Source organism: Pistacia vera, unplaced genomic scaffold (genome assembly GCF_008641045.1).
Source record: "Pistacia vera cultivar Batoury unplaced genomic scaffold, PisVer_v2 Contig720, whole genome shotgun sequence".
Lineage (NCBI taxonomy): Eukaryota > Viridiplantae > Streptophyta > Magnoliopsida > Sapindales > Anacardiaceae > Pistacia > Pistacia vera.
Genome location: NW_022196580.1, coordinates 246,201 through 257,890, shown reverse-complemented (window position 1 = coordinate 257,890; position 11,690 = coordinate 246,201). Strand labels below are relative to the sequence as shown.

Below are 11,690 nucleotides of genomic sequence, written 5' to 3'. Positions count from 1 at the left end.
AATTTTGGCTGATCTATTTTTGTATTTAGGATTTTTTAATTTCTAGAAATTGTTTAATTTTTATTTATGAGGGTAAAATCGTATTTTCTCAAAGTTGGTCAAATAAATTGACGGACAATAACTTTGGGTGAAAATTTGTTTTTTCACGAATTGGGAGGGACGATGTGATTTAGCCTTAAACAACCCTTGGAGCATCAGTAATGCCAAGCCCAAGCCCAAATCCTAAGAGGCATTTTTGTCTTCATATGGATGTTTCTTGGTTAATTAAACTGGTTTTTCATACGCAGATTTCAACTTGTTTTGTTTTGCATTTATCATAATATATTAAAGTAGAATTGTGCATTGAATCTTTTCGGTCTTTGTTGGTTCATCCTCACAAACAAGAAGACCAAACACTCAGGGTCTTTGAACAGCTACTTCTGTGATATATACTGATCAAGCTGCACTTGATCATTTTTCATTGTTAAATTCAACATTGCAGTTTCATTCTTGTTTATTTTTCTTGCCTCTGTTACTGTTTTCATTATTAATTTTCAGTCACTTTCTTAGCTTTACTTTATCCCAGTGCTCATAAATATCCTTAAAAAGTAAAAATAAAAATTCCAGCGTTATTATCAACTTTAAAATTTTTTTTTTCTTTTGATATAGTTTTTCATGTTTCTAGCAATGATTTGATGAATTTTTTCTTTTTTTTTTACTTATCCTCTTGACCATCGTTTGTCAGTTGACTCTAATTTAAAAAAAAAAAAAAAAAAAATAGAATATCTAAAAAGAAATAGGCAATGGCTGTAGAAATAGTAGGAGACAATGTTGTATCTGGCATTGCATCAAAAGTTACAGAGTTCATGTATGATTTCATTGGACGGTATATATCTTATGTGTTCAACTACCAAAGCCACATCTGCGACTCCATTTTCCTCAAGATGTCTTGAAATTTGGTTGTACGGAGCACCCCTTGATTGCACATTTATCTTGTTACTTTACTGTTTGGATTTGTTTTATGCATTTTTATTTCTCAAGATATTTGGATTAGTCAGTGACAATTCACTTCTTACATTCCTTAAATCACAGAACAAATTGTATAAAAACTGAACTTCAGCTATAAACAAACTCAGCCACACTTTTCAGAACTGTCTTCAGTAAAATGTTCTGTTTTCTCTGTTTCTCTCATTATTTTTTTGTCTTTCACACTTTTGTTTCTAACATGAAAGATAAATCTGCTGAATTCAAGAAGAAGCCAAATCCTGAGTATGGTTGCCGATAAAGATTTGAAAGTTGCTTGCTTTCTTTGTTCTCAAAATCTATGTTTAGTCATTTATCTAAATTTCAATTTTCACCGGAAATCTAGACAAATTTAGTGAGAACTTTTGTTTCTGAATTGAAAGTGAGGACTATGCATACTAAGAGTTTGTTTCAAATCAGAATTCTAAGTATTAGTGATTACAGGTTTAAGATGAAAGAAATAGCTGATAGTCCATCCTGGCCAAGAAATCAATGGTGAAGAGTTGTAAGTGTACAGGTTGGATGTTTAGGGCCTGAATTTGTTGCAGTAGCAGTCAATCTCACCTCTAGAATCAGTACTGTCTCTAAGCTAGAACCTAAGTTTTTACTGCAGAATTATGAGGTTATGTTAGATTAGAGAGAAATTCTACTCCTATGATGTTTTGATTTGTCTGCTAACACTGATTATAACTAATTAATCTGCTGATAATTCTAAATTTTTAAAGTTATTCTGTTATTGATCATTGTTTTCATAACAAAGATTGTCATACCGAAAAAAATGTATTTTAGTTTTATGAAGTTAAACTCTTTGGACACCAAGCAGATATCTACTAATTATTAAAAATTCTAGTTGGTTTTTTGTGTTTTTGTTGGACAGGTAGCGCTTCTTCTAACAAGAAATGGAGCAGGATTTGGATGTGGAATGCAATGATACCCTCTGCCTGAGGGAGCCTTAATTAGAAGATTTAGACCAACATCTGTAGATGCCACGAAGTCTATGCTTGATCTTGAATGACAAATTTTTGGAGTTAGTTTTGCAGAGTTAGACTTTAAATGTTATTTTTGGTAAGAGAAGTCAACATTATTGTTGCATTGTAGTTGAAGTTTTTAGTTGGTTTCTATCTCCAAATGTCTTTGTGACTCCTAGTTGTTGGCCTCCTACAGTTGCAAATTATTGAAGGTTTCTGCTATTTCTTTCTGAAATTTTTTTAAAGGTGTTGATGGTCAAATGTTGAATTGTTTTGCTGCTGGAGAGTTATGGGACTGTCTGTGAAATTTTGTTTAAGCCTTTTCAAAGGTTATGATTTGCAAACTGTTAGTGTTCTTGTGCTGGAGTTTAACTAAGAAAAGAATGGGAGCATGATCCGAATGAAGAAAAGTGTCTGTATTTTCTTGAGTTCAAAATGAGATTACACTTCAACTAATAAAGCAGATTTTACACCGTTACACCAACTATGCAGACATAAAATAACTTGATTTAATCTGAATCTAGTGACTTAATACCAACTAAACAACAACTATGTAACACATCCCATATAATCCAAGACACATCAAGCATTACAAAATAAGTGAAAATTTGCAGTATTACAAATGGACCCCTGGCAGATTGCCTTTCAGTTTTACCGCCAAAAACATATTTGAAGCACCAGTTGAACTGCTGCATTTCCAGCCAAGTATCAACCTTCAACACTCCTCCTTGATGGTTGGCTGGAAACACCAAGTCTGAATCTGAATTCTTCAAACTTGGCTTTGGAGACAGCCTTGGTCATGATGTCAGCCACTTGAAGTTCACTCTTGCAATGCATGAGATTTACTTCACCATTTTGCTCAGCTTCTCTCACGGCATGGAACTTAATTTTTATATGTTTTGTTCGTCCATGCTGCATAGGATTCTTGGCCATAGCTACTGCAGACTGGTTGTCACACATGATAGCAGTAGCCTTGTTCTGTTTCAGCTTCAAGTCATCAAGAATTTTCCTTAACAAAATGGCTTGATTCACAGCTGCAGCAGCTAATATGTACTCTGCTTCAGCTGTGGATTGAGCCACAGTTTCCTGTTTCCTAGAAAGCCAGTAGATAGCACCATAATTCAGGAAGAATGCAAAACCTGAAGTGCTCCTCATATCATCTGCTGAACCAGCCCAATCACTGTCTGAATAACCAATCAAACTGAAGTTCTCTGATCTCTTGAACCACACCCCATAGTCAGTGCTTCCTCTCACATACCTCAGTACCCTTTTTGCTATTTTGAAGTGTGTTTCAGTTGGATTACTCATAAATCTGGACAGCAGACTGGTTGCATACATTAAATCTAGCCTAGTTGCTGTCAAATACAGTAGACATCCTATTAAACTCCTATACAAACCTTCATCAACCTTCTCACCATCCTCATTCTTTAACAGTTTCAAATTTGGAACTAAAAGCAGATTTACTAGTTTGCAGTTTTCCATGCAAAACTTCTTTAAAACTTCACTTGCATATCTTCTTTGGTTCACAAAGATCACATCCACATGTTGATCAATCTCCATTCCAAGGAAGTAAGACATTCCACCCAAGTCAGTCATTTCAAACTCACTTTGCATGGATTTCTTGAATTCATCCACTTGAGTTTGATTGCTTCCAATAACTAGAAGATCATCCACATATAGAGAAATAATCATCAAGTCATCTTTAGCTTCTCTTATGTATAGTGTGTATTCATTTGGACTCCTAACAAAATTCATATTTAGCATGTTGTCATTAATCCTGCTGTACCAGGCCCTTGGAGCCTGTTTTAGGCCATACAAGGCCTTCCTCAACATATACACCTTTCCCTCTTGTCCTTGGATCACGTATCCTTCATGTTGTTCGATGTAGATCTCCTCATTCAACCAGCCATTCAAGAAGGCGGATTTTACATCCAATTGGTGAACTTTCCAAGAGAATTGGGCAGCCACTGCAAGCAGCAGCCTAATGGTATCATGCCGTGCAACTGGAGCAAATGTCTCTAGGAAATCCACTCCATATTGCTGAGCAAATCCCTTAACTACAAGCCTGGCCTTATGCTTCAGAATTGACCCATCTGGATTTAGTTTTTTTCTGAAAATCCACTTCACTTGGATAACTTTTCTGTTTTCTGGTCTATCCACCAACTTCCAAGTTTGGTTTTTTTCAATCATGGCCAACTCCTCCTTCATGGCACTCCTCCAGGATTCTGATTGTGCAGCCTCTAAATAGCTTGTAGGTTCCATTTGAGCTACGTTGCACCTGTCATACACATCAGCAAGTGTTCTGGTTCCCCTGACAGCAACTTCTTCTTCTGATTCCTCCCCTGAGTCTTCCTCAGTTTGTTCAAGTTGAACCTCATTCAGTTGAGGTTGAACATCTACCTCAGCTCTACCCTTTTCCCAGTTCCAGACTCCTCTTTCATCAACCTTAACATCCCTGGACACCACAACCTTTCTTGAGTCAGGAATATAGAGTCCGTAGGCCTTGGATTGGCTGCTGTAGCCAATGAAAACTCCTGTCACAGCCTTATCCTCCAGTTTAGTCCTCTTGGCAGGTGGCATTAGGACATAGCAAAGGCTTCCAAAAATTTTCAGTTCATCCACTGTTGGTTTGATTCCAGTCCAAGCTTCAAAAGGTGGTTGGTTTTTTAAGGCTTTGGTGGGAATCCTATTAAGTAAGTAAACACTTGTGTTTGCTGCTTCTGCCCAAAATGGTTTGGGAAGATTTTTCTCAGCCATTAAGCATCTTGCCATTTCCATGACTGTCCTGTTTTTTCTCTCACAAACTCCATTCTGTTGTGGGGTGTATAGGCTGCTGTATTCATGCCTTATTCTAGCTTCAGTGCAGATTTTTTCAAACTCTTGAGAGGTGTATTCAGTGCCATTATCACTTCTCAAGGTTTTAATTGATTTTTCAGTCAAATTCTCTACTTCAAGTTTGAATTTCCTGAATGTTCCAGCCACCTCACTTTTCTGTTTTAGGAAGTAAATCCACCCTATCCTAGACCAATCATCTATGAACAATACAAAGTATTTGCTCCCATTAAGTGATAAGGTTTGCATAGGCCCACATACATCCGAGTGAACAACCTGAAGTCTTTCAGAGGCTCTCCAAGCTTGGTTCACTGGGAATGGTTTCCTACTCATTTTGCCTAGTTGACACACTTTGCACACACCTCTCGGCTGCTCAACAATAGGCAGATTCTGGACTAAGTTTTTTGTCTGCATTTCAGTCAAGTTTCTATAGTGTACATGGCCTAATCTTTTGTGCCACATTTCGGTTTCATCCTCTCTAACATTGCATGTTGTGTTTGGAGCAACTTTCCACATTATTGGGAAACTTTTCCCTACCATTTTCACTCTCAAAATCTCATTACCCTCACTGTCTTGAATAATGCAGGATTGGTTTTTAAAATGCAGTGCATAGTTCCTTTCCAGTATTTGTCCCACACTCAAAAGACTTTAACTTATATTTGGTGCATAAAGTACATTTGAGATTAGTTTTGTACCTTTTGGAGTTTGGATTACTACATCTCCTTTGCCTCTTGCTTCCATACATTCTCCATTCCCAACTTTAATCCTTGACCGATGAGAGTGATCCATGTTTACAAAGCAGCTCAAATCATTTGTCATGTGATGTGTGCACTTACTGTCAATCAGCCATGTATCATCACAGGTTTGGACCAGGTTAGATAAGGCCACAAATAGCTGCTCTGTCTCCTGCACAGGCTGTTGTTCATCAGCTTTTTGAGCTTGCTGTTGGGGCTACTCTCCCTTGTTTCTACATACTTTTTCAATATGCCCAAACTGTTTACAAGCCCTACACTGTATACCAGGTCTGAAGTAGCATTTATACTCTGCATGTCCCTTCTTTTTGCAATGAGAACAAGCTGGAAAATTTCGCATCCCACCAGCTTTGTTCCATTGGTTGTTTGACCTTTCTTTTCCTCTCTTTTCTCCAGTAGCTTTTCTATAATTTCCTTGCATAGATTTGCCCTTGTAGGTTGCCAGCATCGCTCCTTCATTTGCATCTTCAAGCCTTAGGAGCCTTCTTTGCTCTTGTGCCTGTAGAGCATGGACCAGCTCAGTCATTGTGATCTGAGTCAGGTCCTTTGAGTCCTCCAAGGATGAGATCTTAGCTTCAAACCTTTCCGGCAGGCTCACCATCACCTTTTCCACAATCTTGCTGCCTGGCATCTGCACTCCAAGTAGTTTGATTTTGTTGACAATGTTCATTAACCTATCAACATATTCTTTCACCTTCTCAGCCTCTTGCATCCTTAAAGTTTCGAACTCCCTTCTCAAATTCAAAACCTGCATGTTCCTTCTAGTGTCACTTCCCATGAACTCTTTTCTCAACTTGTCCCATGATTCCTTAGTAGTTTCGCATGCCATAATCCTTGTAAAAACAAGGTCTGTGATTGCTGAGTGGATGTGGGACAAGGCTCTTGGAGCTCTTGATGCTTCCTCTTCATGCATTCGGATTTGATTGAGGGTAGGATTTGGTCCCAACTGAGGGGGTTGTCTCTCTTCCTCTACATACTGCCAGAGTCCTTGGCCCCTCAGGTAAGCCTTCATTTTAACTGACCAAATATGGTAGTGTTCACCGTTGAACACAGGAGGTAGAAGAGAAGCTGTTGGGGTAGTCATTTGCTCAAGAGAACACAGGTCTGATGCAAGGCAGTTTCCCGGTGGGCTGGATGAGTTGTTTGGAGAAGAAAATGTTCAGTTTTTTGTTGGAATCAACCAAGCTCTAATACCATGTTAGTGTTTTTGTGCTAGAGTTTAACTAAGAAAAGAATGGGAGCATGATCCGAATGAAGAAAAGTGCTTGTATTTTCTTAAGTTCAAAATGAGATTACACTTCAACTAATAAAGCAGATTTTACACTGTTACACCAACTATGCAGACATAAAATAACTTGATTTAATCTGAATCTACTGACTTAATACCAACTAAACAACAACTATGTAACACATCCCATATACTCCAGGACACATCAAGCATTACAAAATAAGTGAAAATTTGCAGTATTACAAATGGACCCCTAGTAGATTGCCTTTCAGTTTTATCGCCAAAAACATATTTGAAACACTAGTTGAACTGCTGTATTTCCAGCCAAGTATCAACCTTCAACACAAACCTATAGGCATCGTTTGTAGTTTTTTTTTTTTTTTTTTCCAGAAAAAGAGTTGCTAATATTGAAACTGATGTTATTGTTGATCAGTTCATGATATTGATGTGGAGACTTGAAGGAAGCTGTGATTTCAGAGGTATTTTTTTTTTCTTTGAAAGCCTTGTTTCTGTAGCTAATTTTCATTTTCTACGTTAAAATTTTCAACTGTTTTCATTTCTAACAATGGCCTAAATACTTTAGACATTGATCAGCTATCAAATATTTCTAAAAATCCAGTTGGTTGTGTTTGGTAGATAGGTGCTCTTCTTCTAATAAGACATGGCGCTCCATTTTGATTTGAGAGGGAATGATACACTCCCTTAGAATTGTCTCGGTAAGCCACAACAGGGTTCCCATAGCTTCACCTCCCTTAAAGAGCTTTATGTGACACAACTTCCAGATCTTGTTTCTTTCCAGATGGCTTCTCTCCATCTTGAGCAAAGTTAAAATTAGCAAATGTCAGGCCATAACATCTTTACTATCTTGTAATTGGTGGGGCTTCAATATCCTTTCCAAAACAAGATATTACCACCAATCTAATATCACATTTTATTGACTATCAATTTTTTTTTTTTTTTTTTCAAGTAAAAAAAAGCCATGTCTATATGGTCTTTTTCAAACTAAACTCCATCCTAACTGCAAAAAACCTTTTAGATTTGCTAGAAGTAGTATGGGATAAGGAATTGAGTTCGAGGACAGATGTTTATTAAGTTCTTCTACAACCTTCTGTCAACTCGGCTAACAAACGAAATTGTTTGATGTCGATCAAGGGTATATATGTAATTTTGTTTGCTGTCCATGATTTAAAACAAAAAGTAAAACCAAAGAAACTTTTGTCATTATCTTCATTAAAGAATTATTTTCTCCTTGTAAAAAAGATATTCATCCCCTGAGAAGCTATAGAGGCAGAAAAAGAGACAATATCATGAATAAAGTTTTTCTCGTTTTTGATAAACTCATCATAAACAATTTGCTACTGAAAATTCTCCTCTCATCATTCTTTTGCTACTTGTTTCTTTAAAAAAAAAAATCCTACCGAAAGTGATTAGAGAAGAAGGCAAGTTGCTTTTCAGGCTTTGTACTTGGTTTTTGATGTTGGATTGAAGTTCTACTTTTCATTTGGATATAAATAAATGGTGTGATTTAGATATATGCGTTGTATGTGAAGTTCTTTGAAGATATGAATCAACATATAAAGTGTTTGATAAAATGACTAAGAGAGCAAACGCATTATTGATTAAGTAAAAGGATTTCACTGAATGGGGTTGTGTTGAAGTAAATGATATTTTGCTGGAAATCATTTTGCATGGTTGGTTTGAAAGTTTGGCGCCAGGTTTTTGAATTAAAAGGGTTGTCTGTCATGTGCAGTTCCCATCCTTTTTTGGAAGTTATTTGAATGATGTTTTAGGTGAAGACAGCCAGTGATTAAGCCACAAAATCTCAGTGAATTTTGTGTTTGTTAAGAGTGGTTCAAATTGTAGTATATTCAAAGATTATTTATACTGGAAAGTAGGTGTAACAGTGATGTATTTGGTTCATATATTACTTTGTTTTGAATGAAAAACGTAGACTGTTTTTTATCAGTTCTTTCTCTTCTGTTTTTGCTCTCTCTCATGCACAAAATAACCTTCTTTCTCTTAGCTTTAGAGCCCTGAAAAACCTACAATTGGTATTAGAGCTGCATTGATCCTTCAGGACCAAAATACTAACTCGAAAAAGCTTCTCCATGGCATCCAGTTTTGCTCCAATCTTTGCTCCAGTTTTCAACGGTGACCAGTACCATGTTTGGGCTGTCAAGATGAAAACATATCTGAGGGGCCATGGCTTGTGGCAATATGTGGAAGAGGAGAAGCAAGTTCCCTACCTTGGACCCAACCCGACGCTGAACCAGATGAGAGTTTATGAAGAAGAAGCAGCCAAAGCTCCAAGAGCATTGTCTTGTATACATTCAACCGTGACAGATCAGGTCTTATCCAGGATCATGGCATGTGAGACACCTAAACAAGCCTGGGACACTCTCAAGGAGGAGTTTGGAGGGAGTAACCAGACAAGAAATATGCAGGTTCTAAACTTGAGAAGAGAATTTGAAGTACTCAAGATGTAGGAGGCAGAATCTATCAAGGAATATGTGGACAGACTCATGGCTATGGTAAACAAAATCAAGCTGCTAGGGGAGGAACTAACCAGAGAGTGGTAGAGAAGGTCCTGGTCAGCTTACCTGAGAGGTTTGAAGCAAAAATTTCATCCCTAGAGGACTCAAAAGATCTATGCCGAATCAGCTTGGCTGAGCTGGTTCATTCACTTCAAGCCCAGGAACAAAGAAGGCAGCTAAGGCAAGAAGACTCAACTGAGACAGCCATGTATGTAGGTCAAAAAGGAAGAGTACAAGGAAGAGAAGACAAGAAATATAGTGGTGAAAAGAAAGGAAAAGAGAAGAGCTACAATCAAGGGGGGAAACGTGGTGGACAAAGATCATTTCCTCCATGTGTGCACTACAAAAAGAAGAACCATCCAGAATATAAGTGTTGGTTCAGACCTGGCATACAATGCAGGTCATGCAAGCAGTATGGACACATAGAAAAAGTGTGTAAAAGTAAAGGAATTCAGCATGAGCAGTAGGTTGTAGTGTTGGAGGTCCAGTAACTAAATCTAGAAGCAGAACATCTCTTCATGGCTTCATGCACAAACCACAACATGTGTGATGATGTATGGCTGATTGATAGTGGTTGTACAAACCACATGACTCCAAATCTATCAAGTTTTGTGAGCATTGATAGGTCTTTCCACTCCAAAGTCAAGATTGGCAATGGAGAATTTGTGGAAGTCAAAGGAAGAGGTAAGGTTGCTGTCCCAACTACATTAGGCACCAAATATATTACAAATGTTCTTTATGTACCCGAAATCAACCAAAGCTTGCTGAGTGTAGGTCAAATGCTAGAAAAGAACTACTCCCTACATTTTCAAAATATGTCTTGAATTGTAGTTGACAACTTAGGGAATGAATTGATGAATGTGAAAATGCTAGGAAAAAGTTTTCCAATTGAATGGAAAAACTCAGCCTTGCATGCCTTGTTTGCAAAATGTGTTGAAACTGAAACTTGGCACAAAAGACTTGGGCATTATCATTATTCAGGTCTTAAGGAAATGAGGAGGAGAGAACTTGTTCAGTGTATGCTCGAAATTGAGGAGAAGGAAGGGGTATGTCAAGTTTGCCAACTGGGAAAAATCAGTAGGCAACCATTTCCAGCAAAACAATCCTAGAGAGCTGCTGAAAAGCTTTAGCTTATACACACAGATATGTGTGGTCCAATGCAGGTGCCCTCTCTGAATGGCAGCAAGTATTTTCTGCTATTTATAGACGATTTCACCAGGCTGTGTTGGGTCTACTTCCTGAAACAAAAAGGTGAGGTGGCTACAATGTTTAAGGGATTTAAGAAAATGGTGGAAAATGAAACTGGTTTGAGTTTGAAAACCATCCGGAGTGACAATGGTTCAGAGTATACCTCAAATCAATTTCAAGAACTGTGTGCAGGGTCTGGAATAAAGCACCAATTGAGCTCCCCTTACACACCACAGCAAAATGGTGTGAGTGAAAGGAAAAATAGAACAGTAATGGAAATGGCAAGATGTATGCTGTTTGAGAAAAAATTGCCCAAATTTTTCTAGGCTGAAGCTGTGAATACAGCAGTCTATCTTCTCAACAGGCTGCCAACTAAAGCCTTGGATAACAAAACACCATTTGAGGCTTGGTATAGAGTAAAGCCAAGCATCAACCACCTCAAAGTGTTTGGAAGCATTTGTTATGCTCACATTCCAGCCAATAAGAGGAGTAAGCTGGATGAGAAGGCTGAAACTGGAATTTTTGTTGGTTATAGCAGCTTATCCAAAGCATATAGGATTTACAATCCTAAGACCAAAAAATTCCTGGTTAACCATGATGTAAAAGTAGATGAAGAAGGGCTGTGGAACTGGGACATAAATGAGATTGAAGGGAGTAATATGCAAGAACAAGAAGGAGACTTAATAGCTACTCAGGATGCTCCAGATTTCAGTTCTGATTCTGAAGCTGATTCTCCAGTCAGGGGAACTAGACCTTTGGCTGAAATTTATGACAAATGCAACTTGGCCTTGATGGAACCATCATGTTATGCTGAAGCAGCCCAAGTTAAAGAGTGGAGAACAACAATGGATGAGGAACTTGACATGATAGAGAAGAATGCAACCTGGGAACTGTTAACCAGACCTATCGGAAGAAAAATCATTAAGGTGAAATGGATTTATAAGAAGAAACTGAATCCTGATGGTTCAGTTAAAAGACACAAGGCAAGGCTTGTAGTGAAGGGTTATGCACAGCAGTTTAAGGTGGACTTTACTGACACTTTCGCACCAGTTGCAAGGCATGACACCATCAGAATTCTACTTGCAACTGCAGCCCATTTCAAGTGGAAAGTCTTCCAAATGGATGTGAAATCTACTTTCTTGAATGGGTGGCTTGATGAAGAGATCTTTGTGGAGCAACCTGAAGG

The 11,690-nt window shown here is 37.9% G+C and overlaps 2 protein-coding genes across 2 annotated transcripts; one reads left to right on the top strand and one right to left on the bottom strand.

The window, feature by feature from the left end:
- Positions 1-5,753: 5,753 nt before the first annotated feature.
- On the bottom strand, positions 5,754-6,638 carry LOC116114707. The gene has a single exon (XM_031400840.1). It carries the CDS (start codon positions 6,636-6,638, stop codon positions 5,754-5,756), a length of 885 nt encoding a protein of 294 aa, XP_031256700.1.
- Positions 6,639-8,890: 2,252 nt separating this feature from the next.
- LOC116114705 lies at positions 8,891-9,783 on the top strand. Its single transcript, XM_031400839.1, has 2 exons — positions 8,891-9,226; positions 9,301-9,783. Exons 1-2 carry the CDS (start codon positions 8,891-8,893, stop codon positions 9,781-9,783), a joined length of 819 nt encoding a protein of 272 aa, XP_031256699.1.
- The last annotated feature ends 1,907 nt before the right edge of the window (positions 9,784-11,690 follow it).

What these genes read in the sequence shown, in the direction of transcription:
- LOC116114705 (XM_031400839.1), top strand. Translation starts at nt 8,891, where the DNA reads ATGGCATCCAGTTTTGCTCCAATCTTTGCTCCAGTTTTCAACGGTGAC. An exon ending in ACCAGACAAGAAATATGCAG is followed by an intron (nt 9,227 to 9,300) that starts GTTCTAAACTTG and finishes ATATGTGGACAG; the next exon opens with ACTCATGGCTATGGTAAACA.
- LOC116114707 (XM_031400840.1), bottom strand. Translation starts at nt 6,638, where the DNA reads ATGACTACCCCAACAGCTTCTCTTCTACCTCCTGTGTTCAACGGTGAA.